The sequence below is a fragment of the Poeciliopsis prolifica genome, unplaced genomic scaffold (assembly GCF_027474105.1).
Source record: "Poeciliopsis prolifica strain line A6 unplaced genomic scaffold, Auburn_PproV2 SCAFFOLD042, whole genome shotgun sequence".
NCBI classification, from domain to species: Eukaryota; Metazoa; Chordata; class Actinopteri; order Cyprinodontiformes; family Poeciliidae; genus Poeciliopsis; species Poeciliopsis prolifica.
This window is the reverse complement of record NW_026562417.1, coordinates 3,440,914-3,468,512: the sequence shown is the minus strand read 5'-3', so window position 1 is coordinate 3,468,512 and position 27,599 is coordinate 3,440,914. Positions and strand designations below refer to the sequence as shown.

General features: G+C 41.3%; 1 protein-coding gene across 5 annotated transcripts in view; it reads right to left on the bottom strand.

The window, feature by feature from the left end:
- Positions 1-4,383: 4,383 nt before the first annotated feature.
- ano2b (anoctamin 2b) overlaps positions 4,384-27,599 on the bottom strand; it is a 61,329-nt gene continuing 38,113 nt past the window's right edge. For all 5 annotated transcript variants that reach the window (XM_055055551.1, XM_055055553.1, XM_055055552.1 and 2 more), the window contains 8 exons: positions 27,406-27,463; positions 27,236-27,336; positions 23,051-23,193; positions 19,671-19,823; positions 19,059-19,111; positions 17,117-17,295; positions 7,354-7,459; positions 4,384-6,344 (listed from right to left, as the gene is read on the bottom strand). In XM_055055551.1, the coding sequence (XP_054911526.1) occupies positions 5,988-6,344; positions 7,354-7,459; positions 17,117-17,295; positions 19,059-19,111; positions 19,671-19,823; positions 23,051-23,193; positions 27,236-27,336; positions 27,406-27,463 (1,150 nt within the window). In that variant the 3' untranslated portion in view covers positions 4,384-5,987. The remainder of the gene's footprint in view (positions 6,345-7,353; positions 7,460-17,116; positions 17,296-19,058; positions 19,112-19,670; positions 19,824-23,050; positions 23,194-27,235; positions 27,337-27,405; positions 27,464-27,599) is intronic.

The window sequence follows — 27,599 nt, the reverse complement described above, 5'->3', positions numbered from 1 at the left end:
ATTCTGTTTTTTGTGTTCAGTTTGAGTCTTTTATTCCAGTCTGGGTGAACCTGTTAGTTTTCCAGAGTTAGAGGAGTTTGGATGAAACAAATCTGGGCAGGCCAGGAATTAGCCGGAGGCAGGAAACAATAAAACACCAACACAAAGGCATGGAAACAATACAGATGGATGACGTTTCGCTTTCCGATACTCGTCTTTCTAATTAGGCTCATTTCAGAGTGGGCTTCTGTTCCCAAACAGATACAAAATACAATCATTAAAAAGCCATGTAAAGTTTCAGAAACCGATTCTGTAGAATGCTTTAAATATTTTTGTTAGGGTCTGGAATTGTGAATATTTTTCCCAAAATGTTTGCAGGTCAGGATGTTTGTTTTGCTGGGCGGTGGTTTTGGTGTTGGATGCGGTTATCGTCCACTGTGTTAAATCATGAACACTGACCACAATGGAGGCGAGCTTCAGATGTCGCTCTGGATTCTTCCGTTCTTGGGTGATTCGCCAATGTTCCCTTTGAGTGATTTTGATTGGCCGACCACTCCTGGGAAAAGTTCCACTATTTCTCCCTTAGTGGATATCAGTGGTGGAAATAGCTTTGTAATTCCTTCCAGACTGACGGCTGTCGGATTTTGGCTTCTCATATATTTTAAGAGTTTCCTCCTATTGAGACACAATAACTGTGTTTCTACTGAGAACATGTTTGCGCAAATTGGAATTGCGAAAATATATTCACTTAACATATTAATTAAAAAAAATATATATCTTTTTATGATACTTTTCTGTGCTAGGGCAGTGCTTTTTCGGCCATATTGAATTTTGAGGATTTCACAAAACTGCAATGGAAACGCTTTGTTTGCATCGTCTTTAGTTTTGGGGAAAAACTGCAAAGTTCTTCGCCTTTTGCTGGTTTGCTGCCCTGATACTAGCAGTTCCTCAGTAGCTCTGCGCAGCAGCAGGAAAACCGGCACGAGCTTCTTAGCGCTCATGTTGCGTTTGAAGGCAGCTCAGTTTTAACTGCTGATAAAAGTGACAGAGGACACAGATATGGGAAGTGCTGAAGCCCCGACTGTCAAATTGACATAGGAATAACAGAGTCGGCCATTGTAAGGTAAAAACAACAAACAGCTTTCAGTCCAGGGGGCCACAGCTGATTCTGTGGGCAGGCAATGGCCCCCCCAATGTCCACCCCTGCCGCTGGGCCTGGCCCACTCTTTCAAATCTTTTGCTTTTAAAGGATCGCAGAAAAAGCTGACGGATATCAGAACGGAAAAGAAAACTGCTGTACATCCAGATGTAGTTTACAAGGACATACCAGCAGTTCCTGGGATATGACATCTCCTTCATTAGTGCGTGGCACTGTTCCTCCTACAGAGCAGTAAATGTCAGGAATGTGAGTCCCAGAATGCCACTTTCAGGATGTCGGTTTGCTCAACCCCAGCTCCGCCGCGCCAGCTGGTGACGGTTAAAAACGTCCCGCTGTAAAAGCAAGTAGCATCGTGATGCCATGTTGTAGCTGCGGAGTTCCGCATGTCGTGTTCACATCTGGAACCGAATCGCACACGGAGGCCGCAGAGTGAATTTATGATTGTTTCACTCTCGTTTTCAGACGAGGAAGCAGAAATCTCAGAGACTCGGTCTGAGAGAAATGAAAACATCCTTTTATCTGGGAAGGAAAAACATGTTCAGAAGTTTATTTGACGGTTGGAAAAAAAAGAAAAACAGGACTGCCATATTGTTGGAAAGATTGATCAAAATGTGGTTTTGGGTTTACTCTATTAAGAGGTAACCTTATAAATATTAGATTGGCCTCCATAACAAAATGAACATAAGGAAAAAAATGCACTTGAATCCATTTAACAAATCTGTATTTAGGGATTTGTACACCAGCTTAAGTAAGGATCAACAACAGAAACTTCTATAACAAATATACCTTTTATCACAATTTCCTAAAGTAAGATTTCAATACATGTAAAGATAACAGTCTGTGACTGAGTCCTGTCTGAAGAGACGCATGTTGTCTTCAGTTGGAAATGAGGAACTATTACCAAGGCGTGAGAAAACAGAATCGAAGGTTTTACAGCATTTCGGCAGTTTGTGGAGTTGAGGACGGTCTCATCCACTCTCCAACTAGTTTTCCATTCTTTCATTTGCCCCTACCTCTCTTTTAAACTCCGGTGAGGACATCTTGAGTTGGTACACTTTGGTGGCAAAAATGTCTCTCTTCTTTGTCTTCAGCTTCATTTTGAATCCCAATGAAACAAGCTGCTGCTTGGGTTTTGAGACGTCCTGTGTTGGTTTGAGTCGTTGTGAAAGGTGACATGAAGTCTAATTTACAAGTATATGTGTGTTAAGAGTCAACAACCATAAACTGGATGGAATGGAAGCCAGTCACGTTTTGAAAAAGTCAACGTTAACACAGCACCAGCAGTTCTGGCATAAAATCATCCAATGAACTAAAGAGTTTGATAAAAATCACTTTTATCAAGAAATGACTTAGGCCATTGTTTTAGGAATAATATTTGAGACTATTTTTTGTTTTTAGAAACCTCATCTGTTTTTTTTCCTAATAGACCAAATCCATGCTGGTTAGGTTTATTGGTGATCTTAGTTACGGTCTTACCTCGTGCTTTTAACAACAGAAATGAATGGCCTTAAACTTACATTCCGATGTGTCGCGCTGATTGGGGACATCTCACCTGTCAATGACAAAAATCTTGAGCACTTGAAAGGACTGGTCTGAGTTGGAGACGATTTTCAAGAGATAAGTTTCACACAAACTCGGGGATACAGTGCGTACGCTGTGAGCCATGCAGACTATGCTTTTGCTAATCTTCTCACATGAAATGAATTGCATGACTTGTCACACCAAATATATGGGCTGTATCAAGGCCAAAAGGGTGCTGAACCCAGACATAAAGGGCTTGAGAGGGAATGTCATTTCCTCGCTATTCATTTCCTAAGTGACCTGCCCGATAAGGCGTCAACCACTTGCTCTCCTTCAGCCGTGCTTGTGAAATTTCAAGCTCATACACGTAGACGTGCAAACAGGGGCTGGCATCGCGACACAAAGAAGTTGGGAAAATGTTCAACTTTGAAGCGCCACTGATGTTGCTGTCGTGTCCCGTGTGTTGGGTTCAGCCCAAATGATGAAAAATCGTTGCGTTATGTGCGGTTCGTCGCAAACCATGTGTCGAGCCCGCTGGGCCGCTGCTGTACCCGTACAGCAAACCCTCTCATCCATTTGGTCCAAGATCCTCCACAGGATCCAATCTCATGTATTTCCGGACCTTAATCTGGGTCTTCAAGCTTGTTTGTCGATGAGCATATTCTCCATAATAATGATCCTTTTAGATAACAGTAGTAGTGGAAAATTCAGCTTTAGCTATTGGTTATAGAGCTAATTATCTAGTCGTAAAACAAGCCTACTTAAACATAACATCGGACAATTAGCTTCAACATTACTCCATGGACAAATAGCACAGTAGGTTTCTCTCGAATACTGAGTACAGCAGAATGTTTCACAGACTTTACAAAACCTAAAAGAAATTGTTAAGAAAACGTTTTCTCTGTGGCAGCTTGTCGAATACCTAATCATAAAGCTTAGTAATAAATCCAAAAGGCCTCACAAACCGAACGCTGATGAGCGTCGCTGCTGCTCTGAAAGGTTTTCCCTTCGCAATAGCTGCGGTTTCTCTAGTGCTTACAGCAAAACTACAGCTTAGATTTCAGTTCCACTTTAACACACAACAACTATATTATGTCCTGTTAGTTTTCTCAGAGCCACGGCTGTAAAAATGCTAGTTTATGGTTTGCTAGGGAACTCTTACTAAAAGCAGCAGATGTACAGAGCCTTGCTAGTCTTTAAATGCCTTATGCTGTTCTACACTTAACATGTTATAACCAAAACCTTCAGAGTGCTTTAATGTGGTTTTATATGATAGACCAACACAGTGTAAGCACATTTATGAAGTGAAAGAAATATTACAATATTTAAATATATATATATATATATCACTCTGTAGATGTTGAGACGCACCTTACGAGCCTTGCAAAAAATTTTGGATAGTTTGTTGGGGACAAACTAACTATTGTCTTGTCCTTGCAGGATCATGAGGGGGTTATTTTCAGCGGTCTATGGGGAAGAAGATGGCGTACCCCTGAGATCAGTCTGGCCATTGCTTTCCAAAGCAATTCCACTCAATTCTCATCTCCCTTCAGTGTTTCTCTGATTGAGCTTGATTTCTACAGATCAATTTCACTCGGGCCAATCAGCGAACAGCAGGACTTATAGACAAAGTTGATTTTAGAACTAGAGTCTGCCTCTATAGGACTGAAGCTTGGCAAATGAGGAAGTGAACGACGCATCGAGCAATTAAAGTCGGAGCGAGATGAATGTTTAAGACATTTTATTGCTGGCAAAAGATGTCTTGGCATTACTCCCCACGGAGTTGTTTACAGCGCACACAATTTCCGGTAAGCTTGATCAAGCTGGAGCATTACGTATGTCACAGCCAGATGATAGCGACTGGGCAACATGAGATCCAGTTGTTTGAAAGTCCACTCCTCCAGCAAGCGATTGCTTCTCAACAGTCGAGAGACCAGTCTCTCTGGACAAAGCGAAGTCCAGAACAAGGAGCTGGCTTTTACCAGAATACCCTTAAGTGAGTTCCCAGTACATCTCAGCGCAACACAAATGCACAGAACAGGGAACCATGGACGCACACACTCATCACTGGGGACAATTTAGATAAACCAATTAACTGAAGAGTTATGTTTCTGGACTGTGTGAGGAAGTAGGAGTACCCGGAGACAATCTATGCTTGAACTGCGAGAGCATGCAAACTCAATGCCGAAAAACGTCTTCTTTCTTCCTTTCTTTCTTCCACTTCACAATTATGAATTACTTTGTGTTGTTCTATCACATAAGATCCTAATAAACAGTCAAATTTGTGGATGCGATTGTAACAAAATGTGGGGAAAAAAACTCGAGGGGTGCGAATTTTTGGAAGAACCTGTGTAACGTCTGAAGAATCGAAGACTTTGAAGTTCACCAACGCAACATAAAGGTCATCGGTCAGAACCCTGATCCCAGGAGAACTCCACTGCTTCATTATAAAGGAATGTGGATGTAGTTTTTCATTCATTTAGCAGAAACACAGTGAGTGTAGTTCACTCTGTCCATTAGTGTCATGGTGAGGACAGCAAAAGTTCCTTATGGCTCAGAAGAGATTTTCAGCCTCAGAGATCATGGAGTTCTGATACTACAGTTTGGAGGGAGGTGAACGGCACCACAGTGTGCCATATTGGCATTTCCCTGTTCCATCAGCACCTAGAGCGGGGCCGAAGGAACCAACCAGCAGCCGTCATCACCGGTCACCATCGGTTGGGTAAACCACCTTTAAAGTTATTAGTAATTTATAAAGAGAATCAAAAACAGTCCAGAAAATGTGGAATGTCGTGAGAGCTACAAAATCTGTAAACAAAAATACACAAAGTAGGAAAATCACAGATCAGACAGCCCTAAAGTTTAAGCCACGATGTTGGTCAGTCTGTTGGTGGGTTAGTGTTTCCTGTCAAAGTAGTCTGTTGGTTTGCAGTTCTTCCAGGTTCCTGACCACTTATTCAACCTAATATAGTAATTATTGCTTCTCTACGCTATGAAGCTCATGTGCCTCACTAAATAGATTGTACAAAAAAGAAAAAGGAGAAAAATGACAACACTTTGTCAGGTGAACAGTCGTGCGAGTTGGAACAGAACTCTCACACAGCCGTTCGTTCAGGGCTGACTGTTAAAGAGCCACACACTGAGGCCAGCAAGGACCAGTCTATACTTCTGCAGGAGACCTGTGATGACATCACCACCGCACTACCGTGTCACACACACCAGGACACAAACGATACAGGCAACACACAGGAAAAGGGCCGAGTCTGTTGGCTTTACAGGCCCCGTTTAAACTTAATCCTTCTGCCCTGACCAGGCGGAACGGAACGCGTCACACCGCCGTGTGCTTTGAGTTTGCGTTTTCTTTCCTGGGCAACGAAGACATCTTGTCGCTGAACTGACTGAAGCTGGCGGCCCTGGACCTCGCCCTCGGCCCCCCTCCGTCTCCGGCTGTGGGGCCCGAGGGCAGAGTGCTGTATCTGCCCAGAACGGGGAAGGCCGGGCCCGCTGTGGGCGACTGGCTGTTGGGCTTGACGAAGAGGCTCTGGATGAGCTGGAATTTCTCCTTCTCCTCCTGCAGAAACAGATCCACCAGGAGCTTCTTTTCCCGTTTGAGCTGCTCCACGATAGTCTTGGGGACGTCTGGGATCACCCAGGCAACCATGAGGCTGAGGAACATCACCAAGTTCTGGGAGGGAGAGGGAAGCATAGGTTAACGTTCAGTTGAAATGAGGTATTTACATAAACTGAACCGTTTTTTTCTTGTTATTGCAAGACTTTGTCAATATGCCGCCAGTGTCGAAAGAGCACAATTTGCAATAGTTATGTTTCCTTCACATAAGAAACAATTAAAATCACAGCTGAATAAGTTTGTTTGCATGACAAGTAATGAAAAACCGGCCGCGGCATCATTCTCCAGCCACTTCCTGTCGTTGTCTTCTTCTTGTCTTCCAGCAGTAACGTCCAGTTGTTGATCATGTGACTCGTTTCAGAACCTACCTCATCCTTGTGTTGAGACTCTTCAGCGAAAAATGTGAGTTCTTCTTAAAGGAAACATTGTCGTGTTCGGTAAAGTCTCTCTGTTTTATCCTTCGATGTTTTCCCTTTTGGAAATTGCTGGATTTGGAATCAACAGCAGCTTTTTTATAAAACCCAGAATTGATGAAAGGATCTACAATTTCCATAAGTAACACACACAGAGGTGGCAGCTTGCAGTAGGTATGCTGATGGTGCACATCATGCTAACCGCTGACATAAGACGCTAAAGACACTTTCATTCAACTCAATTCAATTAAAAAATACTTCATTGACCTTGGGGGGAAATTAAATGTCATTGCAACTCATATTAATTCAAAATTCATCAGTTATTAGACGTATATTTAAACCCTGGCTCTCATACACACAGTGTGACGTCGCCTCTGCAGATGGAAAGCCAGAAAAACGATGAGTTTTAAAGTGAAATTGGGACTGTATCTCTCTCTTAAAGTCCTGTAAAAAAATTTTTTTTAAAATAAAATACGAAGCCAAATATGTGAAAAACATTCTAGAGTCATAATTCCACATTTGGTCGCCACATGTTTGTGTACCAGAGAACAAAAGCTGTTTACTGAGATCGTTTAGTTCGTAAGAGCACATTGTGATCTAAACGTTTTGGATTAGCTAACGGCGGGCATTGGTGGAACACAACAAACCCACACCTGGAACAAGATGACGAAGGCCAGTCTGGCAGACAGAACGGACCAGTACTGCTTGGAGAACTGGTACGCATCAGAAGACCAGGGGGGTTCCCTGTAGTCCTTGTACCTAAAACAAGAGACAAGAAGTACTAGTACCTTTGTGTTCTTAAAACCCAGAGGAAAGTAAAGGAGTAAATAAAATTAATAGAGCAGGAAACACCAAACAGGCCACCATCCTGTAAGACATTTTCCTATCCTTCAGCTATCCAGGACAGATGCTGATTCAGTCTGGGCTCAAAATGCAGCCAACTTTATTTGCATTCTTCTCTTTCGTTTGCCTCGTTGTAAATCATCTTTACGGTGCAGGCCAAAATAAACAGCAGACGACCTGAAACGCATCCTGAGAAAGAGCCAACCAACGCGCTCAATGAAGAAGGGAAAGGAGGAGAAAACGTCTGAAGCCGACAGAGAGAGAGAGAAAATTCAAAGTAAAAAGCTGCTTATCCACTTTAAAAACCTTAAATCTAGAGATAAACATCTCTAGATTTCTCAATGGAAGTCTTTCACTTTGAACACAAACATTTATGAGTTTTATGTCACTTATCCAAGCACTTATCATGAAGGAGTTACATTTCATTCAATGGAAAATGGTTAGACAGGAACGAAAGACGAAACAGAACAGGCAAATGAAAACTGTATTTAAAGCTCCAAAAGGCTGACCAAAGGTATAAGCTCCAGTCGGACACAGCAGTTCAATGATTAGAGTGAAGTCCAGGGCATAAACAATAGGAGTCATAAAAACATTAAGAAAGTAAGTTTATGTATGTATGAATGACGGAACAAAACATCTAGACTGGGTTTGAACAAATATGTCTAAAAGTATCTGTCCTTCCCCCCGAGATGCGGAATAAAAGATGTATTTTTCCTTCCAAGGCTAACCGTGGCACGGCTCAACTCGCTGTTAATCAGAAGAGAATCTTTCAGCAATGAATCGTCTCGGAGTAATCAATACTCAGAAGTTTGAGTGGTTACGAAACAAAGGCTGGCATTGTAAACCCCTTGCTCTCTACAGAGCAAACCGTCCAGCCGGCATTAAGTTAAATTACTGCATTTGGGATACAAAGAGAGGCAACAAAGGAAGCAGTTAAGACCAAGAGAATCAATCACAGAGAACAAACCCAAACTGTCTCACAATCGGCCCAAAATCTCTTGGAAGGATAAAAATGAAAAGCATGAAAATGGATCAGTTGATATGTTGTTTGTTTACAGATAATCAGCCAACAGAATCAGTGAAAAATAGAAATAGAGTATTATGTGTGATTAATGCTTTTTCAGTCTATTTTCTCTGAATAGACGTGGATTTAAGTGTAGCAGGTGGTGTGTGTCTGTAATGACCGGAGGATGTGGCCTATGGAGGTCAACACTCTATATCCAGGTGTGTGTAATTATTAGGCAGCTTTCTTTTGGCAAAATGAGCCAAAAGAAAGATTTTGAAACTTCAGAAAAAAAAACATGACTGCCAAGAATCAAGTGCTAAACTACCAGAAGCCGTTACATTCCAGTTCTGTCATATTCCAGAACTGCCACCTCCCTGGAATACAAGAAGCTCAGAGACACGGCCCAGGTAAGAAGGGCTGAAACCAAACCACCACCGAACAACACAAAACATATTTAAAGACAGATTTGATGACTTTTTTATGTTTTATTGACCGATAAAATGAAAGTGACTCCTGATGGACCAGAAGGAGGAACTCAACCCCCTTCTCTATTGCCAAGTCCCACAGGAGGTGGTCGACATCCGATTCAGTCCTAACCGAGTTGGGTGTGTCTCCATTGGCGATGTGTCCGTTACCATGAGGACGTGAACATGGGCGGGACCATGAGCGAGCCGGACGATTGGCTGGAGGCATTTTACGTTTACCCTTGGTCGACCAATTTGATGCTGGATGCGTTCTTCCACCATAATAGTTAACAAGGTCTGGACCTCGAGGCTTGACCACAGAGTTATTGATTTTCAGCGCATCATCTGACAGTCAGTCAGTCAGTCAATGATCAGCCTCGCCGCGGAATCCACAGGCCAATCAGTAAACGCAGTCTGCGCCAATCACATCACCTTCGCGCGTGGCTAGGAGAGATCCACACACTGGTTTACTACTAGTGATTCATCACTGGTCTGCTGTGGCGTGACCGCAATGGACTGTTTCATACTCTCACTCTGTTCTTCTCAATAAACTTGTATCATCTATTTTTGTAACTCACCCTTTTATATTGGCAAAGGAGTTGAACTCAATGTTAAAATATAACATTATGTTTCCAATCATTTTTATTGCTACTCAAATTATCTTGAGTAGCCAAGTCTGGGGGAAAAAAAGGGACAACTTTCCCTTTTAAAGCATTAACCACTGCCAAACATTTCAGCTTACATCACAGAGCTCCTTCATTTCTTCTGTCATCCCTCAATCACGTTTCTCAAATTTATTAAATCAGCAGCACATTCTCTCCAGAACAAACCCCCCAAAAAAGGTTCTGCAGTCTGACATGAAGCTCCCTCAGGTTCAGGCAAAGTCGCTCACGACGCAAACGAATCAAAGAGTCTTTTAGCGAGAGGCGGCTGTGGCGACAGGAAGCGGCTGACCTCACCAGTTAACCGCGTCACATTAATGCGAGCGCTCGCATCACGGTCGCCGAGGCGCAGCGTGGCGCGTCGCTCACATGAACACACCCTGCCACGCAAAAAATTCCTCTGAAGATAAAACACTCTGAATGAGGCATCTCACTGAGGCCGACATGAAGAGGATGCAGCAAACAGAGGAGGATGAACACTGAGTGTGTGTGTGAGACAATGTGTGTGTGTGTGTGTCGTAGCAGGGTCTTATGATGGCTGACTCCTTCTCCTTATACAGTCATAAATGAGGAATGTTTCTTGAGACTGAGCTCCTCTCCCCTCTTTTTCTCCTTTAATCTGTTCATCTTTCACTGGACAATATTTTACAGTGTTTTACTCGAAGGTCGACTTCTAATGTGATCTGGTCTTCACTTCCTGTCGTTCTCCTTGCATTTCAACCTAATCTGTCTCAACTGAATTAAAGAGGAAATGCATACGTTTCTGTCACAGAAACATTAGAGGACTATACATGTGTTTTCTTTCTGCTCCATGTTTCCATTGTCATGAATATTACAAAATAAAGTGTATGTTTTATGTTATTTTACAGTTCTCTCTCTTAGTATCTGAGTTGAAATACAAATTACAGAAACATTTCTTAGAATGTAAAGAATTCTTCATTAGATGAAGAAAATTACAGACAATCTTGACCATCCTCTCTATAAAATTGTCATATCATATCAGGTGTCTTCAGTCAGAGGCTTCTTCAGCACTGCTGTAACACAGACTTCAACAGGAGATCCTTCCTACCCACAGCTATCAGCATCTATAACAACTCTTTCAAGATAACTGTATGAGTAACGACATTTACTTTCCCTCTGAAGTTAATGAAGTACTTTTTTGATTTGAACTGAATTGAAATGTGATAATGGTTTTTATGATTCATGGATTAAAGGTTAAATATGTGAATCTGTGTGTGTGTGTGTGTGTGTGTGTGTGTGTGTGTGTGTGTGTGTGTGTGTGTGTGTGTGTGTTCATGAGTTATTGCTTCCAACATCAGGCCTCCTGGGATCCCAGAATATATTTACAGACAAACAAGGGTCAAAGCATTCCCATCCCAGAAACACACACACACACGCACACACACGCACACACACACACACACACACACACACACACACACACACACACACACACACACACACACACACACACACACACCCTATCAGAATATATGGCTTCTGTCAGGGTTGATTCTGCCTGCTGATGTGTGGATTTTTTGTTTGATATAACAAATCTGCCATCCCCTCTCATTTCTTATTTAGAGATTTTACAAGCAAAAAAAAGAAAAAGCAGAATTTGGACAGGAGAATAGTATGTAAAAAACCAACAACAACAAACAAACAGGTAATACCCCATACTGCTTTACGGTCCCAAAGTTTTTAAGGTATTTTTTTTTATGAATCTATTGTCATAGTTACCTAGATGGAGGAAAAAAAGATAATCCTGAGCTACTTAGTTATGCTGGCAATAGTCTGCATTAGTTGATTAATGCAGACAAGGTCCAAACTGCGAGCAGAAAGGGGAGGGACAGCCATAAACTAGAAACTGAAATATTTGCTACAACCTGTATGGATTATTGTCGCTTTCCTAATATAACGAACTAAGTCATTTTTGCCAGAAGTGATTTTGGGGGAGGGGGAGAGATCACCACCTATTCACCTTCAAAAGATATTTTAGGCAAAAAAAAAAAGAAGGTGGTTACTTGTTTCCCACAAATTAATATTATTATTATTATTTTTGATAATTGCATTTTAATCAGTTTGGGGGCCCTCACAAAAACTTTTAATTTATTATTTTTTTTTGTTTATTTAGCAGATTTGCAAATTTTCAAACTCAGACATTTACAAGTTTTTTTTTTCCAAGAACATTTCTGAGATTAACCTCAAAGCATATGAGTTTTGTTCTAGCAATTTTCCACTTTTCAAACTCAGAAGTCTCCAAGTTTTTCTAGAAAATTTCAGAGATTAATGTTTTTCTAAGTTGTGGTTTCGTAATTTCTGGTGCTTCTTCCGCTTCGTTTGTGTCACCTTACTTGATGCCCCATGGCCCCAAAACTGAGATTCGGGTTTTGATGCCTTGTCAATAAAATCACAGTATAGAGCACAAGCTGTCCTTCAAGGGAACCATCTACTTACTACATGGTTCAATTCGTCTCTCTTTACAAAGGAGATTTTTATGCGTTTACATCCACCGTGTCCCCTAGTGGTGACCTTCAACTTCCTGTCTCATCTCAGCAGTGATTTGTAAAACATAAATGTAACTCTAAGTGAACACAAGGTCCAAACTGAAGGAAACTGCATGTGAGTTTGTAGATTAATTCCAAAAGCCTTCTTACAAGTGTTTCTGTGGATAATGAAAAACGCAGACATCCGTCTTCTGCCAGTCTCCAGATAATGCAAATCAACAACCACAATAAACCATATGGTTTTAAAAAGAGTTACGTGAACCCTTAACATCTGACTGCTTGGGTTTTTGAATGTCGAAAAGGGTAAATAACTCAAAATGTCACGCACACGGAAATAATGTACCAAGTCGAGCAAAAACCAAAATCTGCGGCACGATGCTTACCAGATTCCCTCTTATTAGTTCTGCGGTAATAATTTTCTGAGCAGAGCTTATCTCTGCAGCTCATGAAATGAAGAATAAATATTTTCGCCTGATGCGCCGAGAACAGATGTCCAATAATAAACCTCCCAATAATCCTTCGCATAGCTGCTTGGCCCTCGGTTGACTTCAGGGTGATAAGAACATAAACACATGCAGCCTGATGTCAGAGCAGCGAACTTTGAACAATGATTTATAGACGTCGACGAAGGCAGAAGAAGAACCTTCATTTAGAAAATGCCTCAATTCATACCTGATCCATGGATGGTATGAACTGAGATATGGTTGGTCAGAAATTCCCTTTGGTTTCCTTTGGTAGATGGTACCAGAAAAAAAGTTGTGCGTGAAATTAACAAGGATGAAAGGTTCAAATTTTTGGAAGTTTTCTTTCCCTTTATTTTTTGTGTACTTGAGGTCAGTATTCTTCAAAAATCAAACACCTGCAGCCTGTCGCCTCGCTGCACCAAGACATCACACGCTCAAAATCCCTCCTACGATGACTACCACTGGTTTTAGCTGTCAATGTGTCACCATAATACTCCAAGTCTTAAATGTACGAGTGATATATTAAAGAGAAAGGGACACTGTTGTCATCACCAGGTAGGCTAGATAACAAGGTCTAATAGTTTCACATTTAACAGGTCAGGAAAAAGTTTTAGTTCAAAAAAATTAACAGTTTTAGGTCAATTATGCTTGACTTTGACAATCTTAACATGCAAATGTGCTGTGGAATTTGGTGTTTCGGTTCAGTAAAAAAAGAAAAAAAAAAAGAAAAGGTGACCCACACACCAACTCTCTGACACATCATCAGTAGAGCAGATGTTTAAATGAGCTAATCTTGTGTTCGTTTGTTAAAAATCGCAAAATAAACATCGAGCCTTAAATCCTGACACTGCAACAGATTGAATGTTCTGTTCTTTGTGTGGGAAATGTTTGTGTGTTTTCTGGGCTGAATCCTGAACAGGTTTCTTTGTAGTGCAGCCGACAGCAAACAAGAAAAGAAGACGACGACGAGTCGTTCTTCAATGGTTTCTCAGCATTATTTCCCATTTTTCATGAAATTAATGACGCCTACATCTGCAGGTTTCATTGTTTTTAACGGAATCGTTCCACTATGGCAGAGCGGCCATAGTGGAACAATAACATGTCTCTATCTCCTATGTTTTTGTTGTTGCGTCTACTGTTTTCTGTGTTTCTGAGGTGTAAATTTTAAGCTTAGCCTCTAATACTAGCAAAGTTTTCATATAATATTATAATACAGAAGGCAGAGGAATATTAAAATCGTTAGCTTCTTTTAAATGGAGAAGAGATGAAGTAGCTAGCTTGGCGGTATGCTACTGCCAAGCTAGCTCACTTGAAGATACTTGAGTACAAACAGAGCACCAACCCTTCTAAAACACAAACCACAGGGCAAGTGTGTGTTTTGTAAATTAGCTCAAAGACAGAGTGTTGATAGATGAGCTTAACTAAGTCTGTAGCGCACACAGACGCACTAACAGTTTGTCAGTAATTTAGAAAGCGGCGCTAAGCTAATCAGGATGAACGTCACCTGCAGATTCGTTACCGCCGACTAAAACTTGTAGCGAAGAATTACAAGTACAGAGCTCTCTTTAAGCTGAGCACACACAAACACACACGGAGCGGTTAATTGGGTCTAAAATGTACACGTGCACATTTGTAATCTATTTTAACTAACTCAAATGAAGTAATTGGCTGTTTGACTGACGCCCATGGCTTATGCAGCACACCATGCTTAGCTCTGCGATTCAGATGACGACTTTAAGTTGCCTTTTTTCAAGAAGACCTGCTTCTAGTTAGACTTTTCGTATTCACCATAATTCACATTCCTACTGCTTGATTCTTACATTTTTTCCGATTTTTTTGTGGGAGTGCATCGAAGGACAGTATAATTGTGAAGTTCAATGAAAATGATACACAGTTCTAAACGTTATTTAGAAAAACCTTCAGCACTGAATTAAAGCCACGAGAAGCTCACGTAAAAAGTCACGTAAAATCTCAAACACTGCAGAGATGTGCAGTCCGCTGATGCAGAAATGATTATTTAATCCGTCATGCTGCTGCTTTTGAATCTGATTAAAAATTGAAACGGTTCTGTCACACCGGCTGTCTTTTTAAAACCACCCGGAGTGGCTACGTTCCTCCTCTGCTGTCTGCCGTGCCGGTATCTTTCCATCGGGCTTAATCGCTTCCTCGTTATAAAAGAAGCCTAGTTTCTTTGCCTTCTTATCTGATCATTTCATCAATGCTGTCAGCCCCCTCCGCCCTTCCTTTCCACTCAGCTTGACACTACCATGCGTCCATTCATTCGCCTGTCCTGTGACATGTATTCATCCATACATCCACAATCACAACATCAACGTGGGGCGACAAAAGGGATATAAAAAGACATTAACTCCATGGAGTTTTTTGACATGAAGAGCTGGATGTCTGGCTACTGAACCGAGAAACAGCTGTTGTACACAGAGATGTACATATTGGGACACAAAAACACCCTTCTTGGGACATTTGCTACCAATTTCACGCCTAATAACCGTTACAGGCGTAAAGCGTCTCGTCATACTTTTGGCGTGACGCATCACGGCCCTCCCGCACAAAGATGGTATTCTTGCTTCGCCGACTTATGTAACTGCAGGTCGGCCTTGGCTGTCTGTGGCCGCCGTAATCCGTGACCTTTCCCACTACAGTGCTTTATTTTAACATTCTAAAGGAGATTCTTGCCATTGGCACCAGCAAAAATGCGTGGAATATACAATGGTGGACTGTATTTGGCAATTATTGACACTATTGAATTAAAAAAGCTGGACTGTTGGCAGTAAGGTGTTTTCGACTTTGAGGCTTTTGTTTCACGTGTAGAAGATGCTTGTTGCATCTGCAGTTGATGTAAAGTTGTCGGTAGCTGAAAAGAAAACCAAGGAGTCAGTGGAAAGTTGCTAGAAGTCACTTTCTGAAGAAGCAACTACGGTGAAAAACCCCCGATACACCCGATGCGTATTTTCCGTATTCTAGCTGCCAAGGCTAATTGCCATGTTTTTTGGAACCACCTGTGGTGCTGACCAGGAATTGTGCACAAGAGATTTGATTGGCGGCAAACTGCAATCCTTGATTGGCTCATGGATTTACGCAATTGGATGATCTAAGGCGGCACTTATAGCTCGTTTCAACTGGACAGGGCAACGAACAGCGAGCAATTACTGCGAGAGATTTTTCAGAAACTGACCGCCCAAAGTTTTAGAGGCAAGATGACATCTTCAACAGTCTTGACCACAGATCCTGTGTGCTCACGTTCCCACATTCCCGCCCAAGTTCCTATCAGTATTCACGCCCACATAGTGAGGGACACGCTGCCAGTGGCTGGAACTGAACCATAAATGAGACTTTACAGTGGAGAGAAATTAAATTAGTAGACATTCTGATTGAGTTTTAGAAGTTTAGGTTCCAACACTTACAGGATCATAACTGTTACTGCAGCTTTAGAAATAGTGAAGCTTCTGTATAAAACACAATGCACATCACATTCCAAAAATATGGCCTTGTTATTTTGGAGTTCTGTTACCACTGACATTTTTAAGTCATTTTGATAACATTTCCATCCCTCACTTGATTCTGCGCACTGCTTTTCAGCTGCCTGAATGAAGTTTTTTCATCACTTTGAAGAAACGTCAATAAAACTCCAACTTACAAAGCACTTTCATTAAAAGTGACACCGTTTTAAAGCTCCAGTAAACAAACTACAAAGGCTACAAAGTCATGAAAGCTGTGGTTTGTATCTAGCTGCCAGAGAAGCTAACAATGCTAATTACCAAGCTAATACCAGATTGTTGTACTTATTTTACACTCCAAAGTGCAGAATTGCACAAATAAATAAATAAAAAGTATATTTTATGCAATAATCATTTGAAAACTAAATAAATGCACGTTTATTTGATTGAACGAGTCTGTAACTCAAAATTAAATTACAATGAATAAGTGCTTTAGATAATATTTGAAATCCAATTAAACCAGCTGGACATCTCAGCAGCTGCACAAAGCTGTTCTGGACTGCAGATTATGATGATTGGCCTTTAAATACGTCAGACACTGATACACATAAATTTGTGAGAGTTTTCTTGTTTTTGGTTTGACATTTAGGTTTTCTTCACAGAATGACTTGGAGGTTCCTTGTCACCCATAACGGTCTCTGAATAAAGTCGCTTCCAGATACCAAGAAAAGGTTCCTCCACTGACTGAAACAAGATAATTACGTTTTCGACATACCTTCACATTAATTCATCTATCTGTTGTCTACTCCTTATTATTTGAGAATGGCTAATAATCATGTCATGAACTGACCTACTTTAAATTTGTACTTTTTTTGAAGGTACAAAACAAGTAAAGATCTTTGTCATACAAGGAAATAGTGTTTCGTTCCTGAACGGCAAACATTGTAACGACTGCGAGTATTAGATAAAACATCTAAGGACTGAGTGTTTTTTTTTTTTGTGGTGGGATTCGTACCGGCAGACAGTGATGTCTTCGAGGGCCGAGCTGTGTGGCGCGGTGCCAGGCTTGAAATTGGAAACGTTGAAGAAGGAGAGGGTGTGGTCGATGAATCCGTGCATGGTGCCCGTCTGGCTGTACATGTACTGGTAGACGAGCCGAGGGATGAAGTCTGACGTGAAGGAGATCACAAAGGCCTAAGCAGAGAAAAAAAACTGAGTCAGGCCGTTTCATTTTTTATGGGATTAGTCCTTTAAAGTCTGAAATCAATCTAGAAGTTGGCACTGGCACCCTGCTGGACCCGAACGTACCAGACGATCTGATCTGTACCAGTAGCTTCCATTTTAACCAAAACAATATAATGGAGGTTGGAGGTTCTTCGTTTTGCCTGGTTAGAGTTTGATCAGTGGCATCAGTCATCGAAAAAGTTGAGAACTTTTAAAGTTACGATACGGACAAAGCTATCCACAACAGAGTCAATGTGAAAGTATGATACAGACACATTAGCATCGGTTCCAGAACATGTCCAAGAAAGTCTTCCAGTCGAAAACTTTGACTAGACATCATCTTATCTCGACCAGCTGGGTTTCCATAATAAATCTGTGCAAAACGTTGTCAAAATTATGCTAATGTAAAAAAAAAAAAACAAAAAAAAATCTCACTTTTGCAACAGTTGTGTTTCTGTTAAAAAAGAAACGCAATAAAAATCACAAATGAATAAGTTCGCTCACGTGACAAGTCATTAAAAAAAACATGCGGTGCTGTCATCCTCTAGCCACGTCTGGTCGTCTTCTTTACGGTTTGCACCAGTGGCGACATTCTGTTGTTGATCATGTGACTCCTGTGATGCAGTTTTGTGAAGTAAACCAAAAGAAACCCACCTCGTCCCAACGGAAAGCATTTTATTGAAAAAATTTGAGTTTTTTTTTTTACCGTGTTTCTATTAAATCTATTTCTGATTATATGGTCAATGGAAGCGCAGCTACTGTCTTGTTTGATCTGGGTCACTTCAAGCCGAGGCTGGTCAACTCCTTGATGGTGGGTAGTTTCTCTTTGCCAGTCCAAAAGAGTTTCTTGCAGCCCTCTCTAATTTAAGCAACACTCAAAGCAATTCAGTTAAGTGTTGGAATATGGACGGGTGACCTGTGTTCCCTTTCCACTGCATTCCATCTCCTTGTTTTTACAGCACGTAGAAAGGCGTGCAGTACTTTGGTCCATCTCCCCACCTTATTCAAACCTTTTGATTTGGAAACCTTCAGAAATCTCTTCAGTATTAAAGTAAATAGAAAAGGATTTGGTTGGTTGGACAATACCCAGCCCAAAGCTGATCTCAACAGATTTACATTTCTGAACGCTTCAGCAGGAGAGCATCATATATTAAATGACCAGCTGACTCACACTTTCAGAAGTTAGCTACTGTATGATCCCTCTTGTGAATTCCAAGCAAATGCATTTTTACTCCAATCTGAGCTCAATATTTGGCCATAAAGTTGTTTTATTTTTTGTGTTTCTATAATCTGTAAAAATCACCATCAAGTAACAAGTCCAAAGTCCACTAATAAAAGGCGAATGCATTTTTACTGTTTGGTTCTTCAAGATATTTTACCTTTCGATGATTAAGCTTCTTAATTTCATCATCTTTTGTTTATCAAAAGGGGAAAAAAAAAAACAAATGGCTGAAGAAGCAACGACTAAAAACATTTACCAGCAGGTCATGTGGGAAAATGGAGAGATTCCTCCCAAATTCTTGCTATTTAATTACATCGCATAATTGTGTTTGAAAATAATTTATTTAACCTGGAGACTGAACCAACTGAAGAGGAATGCGAGCTGAATGCTAATAGCATTAAGCTAAAGTATGATTATGTGATAGAGATGTTGCTTGTGGAGCTTCAGAAGGAGGGTTCAACGTTAACAAACTAACTGCTAATAAAAATACTGCAGGTTTGTTCATACTTACATTTATTATTACCGACAGTTTGCCCATTCCGCTCAAAATGTTGTACCATACGCCTGGAGAAGAGAGAGAGAGAGAAGCAGTGACGTCAGCTTTACAGCAGGGTGATCATCGTTTGGAGAATTTTTATTCAGGTGAAATTATTTCTAAGTTGTTTGCAAGAACGTTCTTGACTTGTCTGAGTGTGTCTGCTGAACTTTGACGGATATTTCTGCTAAAGTGGGGTTGTGTGAAGTATTAATGAGTAGTAAGTAGGTCAGCCGCGCTCGGAGGAGGTTTTAACGCGCAGGCGGAGGTTTAGTCTCGGTTACATGGAACTGGGCCAAATGTTAGAGATGTTATGAAAATTAAAAATTCACGAGGTTTATTTTCTTACGAACCAAAACATTTCTCTCTTTGGAGGCTTCAAGCAGTGTGTGTGAACACAAGTTTCGCCACAGACTGAAATTGGATTTAGAACTGGCCTTTGACTAGGACGTCCTATGACAAAAATATACTTTAAGCTGAATTATTCCCGTCAGATCGTCAGTTCCCGAAACGGGCGGTCAGATGAAAATTTATGTTTGACTTATTTACGTGTTGGTACCAGTCTGTTGGTAAGTTGGATGAGCTTACCGATGTCTTTAGCCCGTGCAGTGACTGGCCTGCGTAACTCTGTGACAAACTTCCTGGCATCCAGCCTGATTTCAATGACGTTGTTCAACAGGGCGAAGAGCGGGGCCAGAGGGAACGACGCCACGAACAGAGACACAAAGCCAAACTGGATAACTGTGGAGAGACGCAGAACAAAAATAAAACAAAAATATAATTATTTGCTTCTGTTATGTACAGTTAAAACTAATTCACTGGGTTGTGGGAAAGGCACTGGAAAAAACATGCAAAGAAAGAATTTAAAATGAGAGCAAACACTGACACAAGATGGAAGGATTCATTTCCTAAAACATGCTGCTTTATCATATTTTTCATAAATCCAACATTATGGATTTTCTGCAGTCTAAGTTCTTGAAATTCTTTTAAGCTGTCCTAAGAAACACTGAAATAGCCCTTTAGAGTTTAGCACCAAATTAAAATTATGAACTTCATTCAGATACAATTGGCACACACATTTTTGTATTCAGAACATTACTTTTATTAGTCTGAAGTAACATTTCAATTTTAAATGAATTGATGTGATTTATAAATTATAATAATTATCAAGCATAAAGGCATTTAAACATCCATCTGTGTGTAATGAAGCTATAAAATGTGTGAAAATGTTCCTGAAATAAATGAACTTTTCAATAAAGTACTAATTCATTGAACAGAAGAAGTAAAAGCTTCTTTTTTATTTTAAAATGATTTCTTTCTAAATGTGAACGATTACTTTTTCTTTTTTTTTTAGGGAAAAATGTTCAGAATCTGTGATTTTTTCTGCTTCCAAGTCAAACAACTGAATGTCTTGTTTCCTCCGAGTTCTCTCTCAAAGAGGAAACAGATTGGATCTTTCTTGCCAGTGATTGGAGAATATTGCTGGTAAATATCAGGTGCTAGATTTCACCATGATAAACGTGAATATTTAGCATCTCCTGCCAAAGGGGGGAAGCATATCTGATCAATGAGAACGTTGTGTCTCTCTCGGCTGATTAACGATCGCTTCGCCTCCGTCTTAAGAATGCGCAGAAGGAAACCCGAGACAGATACAGCAGTGGGCCAGCCGGGGCCCCCCGACGCGTTGCTGCGACCGGAGCGCTGGAACCTAAGCAGTGTGGGAACGGGGATTTCCAGCGAGCCGGAGACTGACGGCTTCACCTCGGGACACCACGCCGAGACAAAGAGCGGCCGGGAAGAGAATACGGCAGCGGCGCAGCGAGCGCTACGGGGCAGGCTCAGAGTAACCTCGCCGTCTACCTGAGCCGAGGTCGCCGAGTCCGGCCCAGCCACACAAAGGCGGCGCAGGAACAGACAGGCCCCACGTAGAAAAATCCCTGCGAACGGCAACAGTCCACTCACAGTCATGACTGTCAGAGAGACAGAGAGTGTGTGTGTGTGTGTGTGTGTGTGTGTGTGTGTGTGTGTGTGTGTGTGTGTGTGTGTGTGTGTGTGTGTGTGTGTGCGTTTTCCATACGGAGCGCAGACATTTCTGACATTCTGCGATGCGCCCCGGGGCTGGTTTCCTCCCACCCTCCTGTGTCAAACAAAATCTCCCTTTTCAACACATAAAATTGACTTTTCAAGCTGTAAAATTTGGAATGCAATTAAAGACCTGAGATGTTCGCCTCATACCTCCATGTTTCCATGTAACGCAACGCTTCACCACGTGGGTCGGGAGGTTTTCACACCTTGTAGTTCGGAGAATGAACATGAAACAACAACGGCAGCAAATTACATGTAGATGTTTCTGCTGTGCTGTTGCTCAACTTTGACCCCCATCAGCAAGAAGAAAAGCATCAAAGATATCGAGCTGTGGCGGCGTCTCTTTTCACGTGACAGCGTGGAACCATCAGTCACCGCTCCGTTTCAACGTCTTTCAACTAAATCGAATATCTTCATTCTGCCCGGCTGTTGAATGAAGAAGTCGTTCTCCATCTTGAAATGGTATGGAGGATTTATGTTGCAGAAAACATTCCTTCAGTCTACTGAGGTCACAGCTTGTTAGGTGAGTCGAGGTCTGGACTTTGACTGACAGTGATTCATTTCTTGGTTGGTTGTGTTGCCGTTATCATTGTCCTGATGACTGAAACACAGTTGACCCCTCAATATTCAAAGGTTTGTGTCAAGAAATAGAAAAAATCCACAACTACTAGAGATACCCTCGAAAAACACCTTTAACCACGACAGGACAGTTAAGGGTAATTGTACAAAAAAACAAAAGAAAAGTAAAAGAACTCTGAAATATCAGGATTAACCTAAGAAAATGTTCCAGAAAAAAAAAACGGAAACATTTCTGAATTTGAAATGTCAAAAAGAATGTCCTCAGAAAATTGTAGAAATTATCGAGAAAAAAACTTGAAAATTTCTGAGTTTCAAAATGTGAAATTGTCCAACAATTTTAAGGTCTTTATAAATGGAATCGTGAGATGGAAACGGCTTTGTTCTGTTTGTTGTTTGCACTTCATATATTGTTAGTTTATGTGTCTTTGCCCACTATCTGTGTGCTGCTGCCTTTCTCAGCCAGGTCACCTTTGTGGAAGAAAAACTTCATCTCCATTAGTTTTTATCTGCTTGCATAAAGGTGTAGTAACAATAAATTGTTACATTTTCAACATTCGTTTGATCATTATTTAAGTGTGGCAAACGATCAAAAATAGAAAGTGTCAGAAACTATTTTTACATCTGTCCTGAACAGAAAGTTGACATTCTTTTAAAATGACAGCAAAAAACACATTTTTACAATTTAACAACAAGACCAAGGGAGCGAAAACTAACCAACATTAGAGAGATGTTAAGTAATTTGTCTCAATGAACATGTATCCATGAGGGAAAGGAAAGCTTTTATCTGCCTGTGTTTATGCACTGCGGTTTCTGGCTGACATGGACACGCTGTGGTTTGGTGTAAACACCGAGCCTATCTGCTCACTTAGAGCTTCCAGAAAGCAGAATATATAAATGTATACATGGTCGAGTATCTATTACCGTTTTCTCTCTTTCTTCTTTTCTTTTTTTGCTTAGTGAAATGAGATCTAAACAACTTCCATCAGTTCCAAAGAGCTGTTCCCATCCAAACAATTCCAGAACATCCTGGATCCATAAGCTTTTCGGTCCGACCGCGTGTGTTTACGAGCAGGGTGTGTGTGTGTGTGTGTGGAGGGGGTCGGATTATGTAAGAGCTCTCTGTGATGTTCAGAGAAACTCAATTAAAATGATTGTTGGTTTTTCATTGTCCCTGAGGCTGTTTCCTCTCTCTCTCTCTCTCTCTCTGTGTGTGTGTGTGTGTGTGTGTGTGTGTGTGTGTGTGTGTGTGTGTGTGTGTGTGTGTGTGTGTGTGTGTGTGTGTGTGTGTGTGAATGCAGACTTACTCATCTCCATGTACTCCGGTGTGAGGCCTTCAAACGGAGCCAGAGCGTAGTCCAGGTTCCACTGCTGGGGAGGCCGCTCCCCGTCCTTCTCCTTCAGAGTCGGCTTCTTCTCCTTCAGCGCGTGGATCAGCTTCTTTAACTTCCTGTTCAGGTTGAGCCAAAGACATAGAGGACCGTTCAACGGCAGAGTTAAAGCTGCTGCACTTTGCAGGGATTCAGTGTTTCCCTGTGAGGTTTAAGTATTTTTGGCTGCGTGCAGACCACACAGTTAGATGGGAATTCTCATAAAAGACTCAAGCTAGCATCATCTTGGATCTTAAAAGATGTTGCCATCTTTAAAAAAAGTTCAAAAAGTCTGGTGCTTGGCTCTTAGATGTTTTTTTTTTTTCCAGAGCTGTATGTGGCACACAGCATTGTCCAATCTAATCTTTGTCTAAGCCGGGCTGCCACAAAATGTTTGGACGTATTGGAAAAGTTCTGTGTAATTGTGATGTAATGTATGTTGCAGTTTTAGCTAATGACATCACTGGATCTCATGCGAGATCATGCAGATCTGCACTCACACTGCTTAATTGATTGATTGATTGATTGATTAGATTGTCCTGAAACTTTGCAGTGGTCAAATATTTTATTAAAGTCTAAACTTAACAAAAGTTGACATTCTTTTCAAGTGACTGTAAAAACCATATCTTTACATTTTGTCAAGGAGAAGCTGAGAGTGACCGTCATGTAACGATGAAGTTAGTTGTGCTAACCCTGAAGCAATAAGCACGAACAGAATGTTCCGCTAACAATGCAGCGCTACATGGAAGCTAATGCTAGTGCGCTAAATCTGTAAAACTGATTCACCTCTACCATTTCAACCAGTCGGTAATAATCCCAAACTGTTAATGGCGAATTGAACTTTAAGCCCAAAACGGTCGAGCCATTTTTAATTTCTGAAAATGAACAGGTATGTCCCTGCAAATATTCATTTAGCCTCTACATCCGACAAAAATGCAACCTTCCCTCATTGCGACACACAATCAATATACTAAAGCTCAGAGACATGACAGGGCTTGAGGGCACGACCTTTCTTAACATTTTGACCCAATGTTTTAGGAGTAAAAAGCCGTGATGGTTTGTTTTCCCTGACACTTTCAGCAGCCTTGGCATTACGAGTTTTAATAGAATGAACATATCCAACAATGAGACACAAAACTCATAAGGTCAGAAAACATTTAGTGCTGTTCTAAGATTCTGACAGTTTGTTCCCAGAGGATTAAAACCTGCCCTGAAAGACACTAAGAGAAATTTGTATTCAACTTCATGAACATTAATTGAATCAAAAACCAGAGACTTCACAGAGAAACACTGTCAACATGCTGCGTTGACGGCAAAACCACATTATTTTCAGTGAATCACAGCAGGTCTGCAGCACTCTGTCATGAGCTGAGTCTAAATGTTTACAGCGCCTCAGAAGCAAACATCTCAGTGGAATCCCATCGCTCTAACAACCAGAGGCTGACTGCTTCTAAAGGCAAGTTACGGCAGGAAGACTGGCTCACATCAGACATGCAAACCTGAATCAGTGCAACAGAAATTAGCAGGGGAATCGGAGACAGTTTCATTACTTTTGATTCTTCTGATTTGAACGGCGCTAACGGTAAAGACGTGCTCTGACTGTGAAGACGTATTAATAAGGCTGTTTGGTGGGTGTGTGGTTGGATGTTTGTATGGATTTGAAATTGGAAAACCTGTAGTGAAAATGGAAAAACGTGTGGTCGTTCTTTTCACAGTTCATACTTAGACGATCTGTGAGGGACATTTCACTCGTTTCCTCATTCATCGGACTGAGGTGGTTTTAGAGCCATGTTGGGTCTCAGAAGGACGTCACCGTGAATATTCCACAGAAATGTGCCCTCTGGGAGGATGTGTAGGCCCGGCCTGGCAACCATATGTTGCCTTGAGAATACACTCTCCCTTATTTGTGTTCAGCGAAAGGAGTCTGTTGTTAGAAGCTGTCAAACCAAGACGTTCGTTCCGCGGCGGAATTAAAAAGATTTCAACTCGCAAAGTGATTTGTGTCGCTTAAAAACTTTGTATTTGTAGCTTTTATGGTGACTGCATTGTTTTACTTTATAGATGCAGATTTTTACTTATGTTTGGACATCTAAAACTGACATTGTACCTCCAAGGAAACACGTATCCATAGTTTTATACTGTTTTTGCCAAATGCCTCATCTCAATGTCCCGGTCAAAAGCGAGACTCACTGGCGAAGGAAACATTTTTCCAGTCGTCCAGTCTCAGCCAATTTATTTCAAGGTGTGTATATCAAGGGTTGATATAAGAGGAACACTCTTTCATAATTGTTCAATTTAGCAACAGGACGCTCAAGCTTAAAATCCTGCTCTGAAGCAGAAACAGACCCGGTTTGCGTCCTTCTCCTCTAGCTCACTCTTTGCCATCGCGTTGGCCTGGTCTTAGGGAAGCTCCAGCTATTCAATGATCAGACGGTGAACCAAGTCACCTCTTCGTTTTTCTGAGAGACAAAGAACGAACCTGAGCACGCAGGGAGCAAGTTTGAGCAGGAGAAAAAAAAAAGAATAATACTGGCAGAGAATATTTGAACAAGAGAGCAGAAACATAACAGGGTGTTGGTAAGCAAGCAAGAGCATATTTTGAGTCTGAGAATAGATATTTCAGCGTGTGCGGTACAGATTTGGTTGCAGTAAATGTTGCATGTACACCGCTGCTGCTCGTAAATCTTTTCTCCTTTATCATCTTTATAATCTTGCTGAGTAACTTAACTGAATTCCTCTTAAACCAGAACTCTGATGTCGAGTTTCTCAGTAAACCATCGGCTGCCTACCAGCCGTGAAGACTTTGAAGCGTATGAATGTGACACAGACCACTTGACGGAACGTAGTAAGTTGTGCCGCGTGTGCCACGGCTCGTCGACCACGCGTACTAGAACCTTTGATGAAGCCAGTCAAACAGGTCACAGGGTTATAGCAACAGCAACAATGCTGCCTCAGGCCAGGTGCTGTTGTAAACAGAGCTGACCTCTGACCCTTTGGATTTGCTCGTAAAAACTGAGCTATAATTAGACAAAATGGCGCACCTCCGCTATGACCCAGAGGAAATGTCATTAGAAGGAATCTCGTGCGATACTGTGATCGAGCGTGGGTGAGTGAGTGAGTGGCAGCTTCATGGCCAGTGAACGGAAACAACAGAGACTTTGTTGTGTTGCAATCAGAAACACACTTTTACTCTCAATGGCACAAAATAAAACAAAGTGCAACAAACTGCCTTCAGGGAGCCAAGAGGTCAAAGGTACGGCGCTGTTCCATCCTCTCCTTTTGTAGAACAAGTATTAGAATCTAATGTTCTGGGTTGTTCTGTCTCAATGAGAAAACAGTCAGAAGGTTTCTGACTTCAAGTAAGGATTGTTGGCAAGTCGTCTTGCGTTTTGGTGTATGGAGACGTACCTTCTGGGACAAAAGGTCAATATGACTGGGCTATTGAAATTCAGATGATTTACTTTTAAGAGCAATCAGAAGAAAAACGTCCTTGGAAGAAAACCACATCAAGTCTTGTTTGCAGAAAAATAGCTGGAAATACACAGCACCCTCAACATGTAACAATGACATTAGCATGACGTGGCTGGCAGGATGCTTTTCATCTGCAGCCATAGAAGATGCTTCGCTCTAATGGGTAAATGTTTGAAGCTGCATGCAGTGGAATCCTGTACTTAAATAGAAAAATCCTTTCAAGCAGGACAAACAACAGGATCCTAAACACACACCGCTTCAGTTTAGTGCTTGAAGTCAAAGTATCTTCATGTGTTAGAGTGGTTGCAGTCAAAATACAGACCTAAATCCAACTGAGAGTGTGTGGAAGGACTTGGAAACTGTTGTTCACGCAATGTCTTCATTAAAGCTGACAAAGCTTGAGCCACTTTGCAAATGTAAACTGCAAAAAGCAGCTGGATGGCTGCATCATTTTCCTCACATTTATAAATTATACACTACTTCGCAATGAAATGCATTGAAGTTTGTAGTTGTAAAGTGACAAAAGGTTTTGGTTTCACGGCGACCCAGTTGGCTGGTTTAGAGTCTTCTAAACCAGCCAACCAGCCGTCAGTCTTCTAAGTCTCAGGTCCAACGATGCTGCAGAAAGTGAAAAGAAAGCGGTTGACTCACGGGATCCCGATTTCGAAGATGTTGTTCTGGATCAGCTGCTTGCCCAGCATGATGATGCTGAGCTGAATGCACAACTCGATGAGGCAGCCTCCTGGTGCGCACTAAGGGGAACACAGAGGGTCAGTTCTAGGATACTTGACCTGCTTAGCTAAGGTCTTGCAGGAACAAACCTCCTCCATGCGATAATCATTGAAGACGTACACATAACTTCCAGGTCGACCCGCAAACCTAAAGGCGCAAACAAAAGACAACTTTCATGGGAAATATCATTTTTTTTGTTTCACCAACATTAATGAATCATTTCTTTTATTTGCAGATGTTAAAGAAATAAAACATATTTCTTTTTTAAGAAAAGACTCTTTGG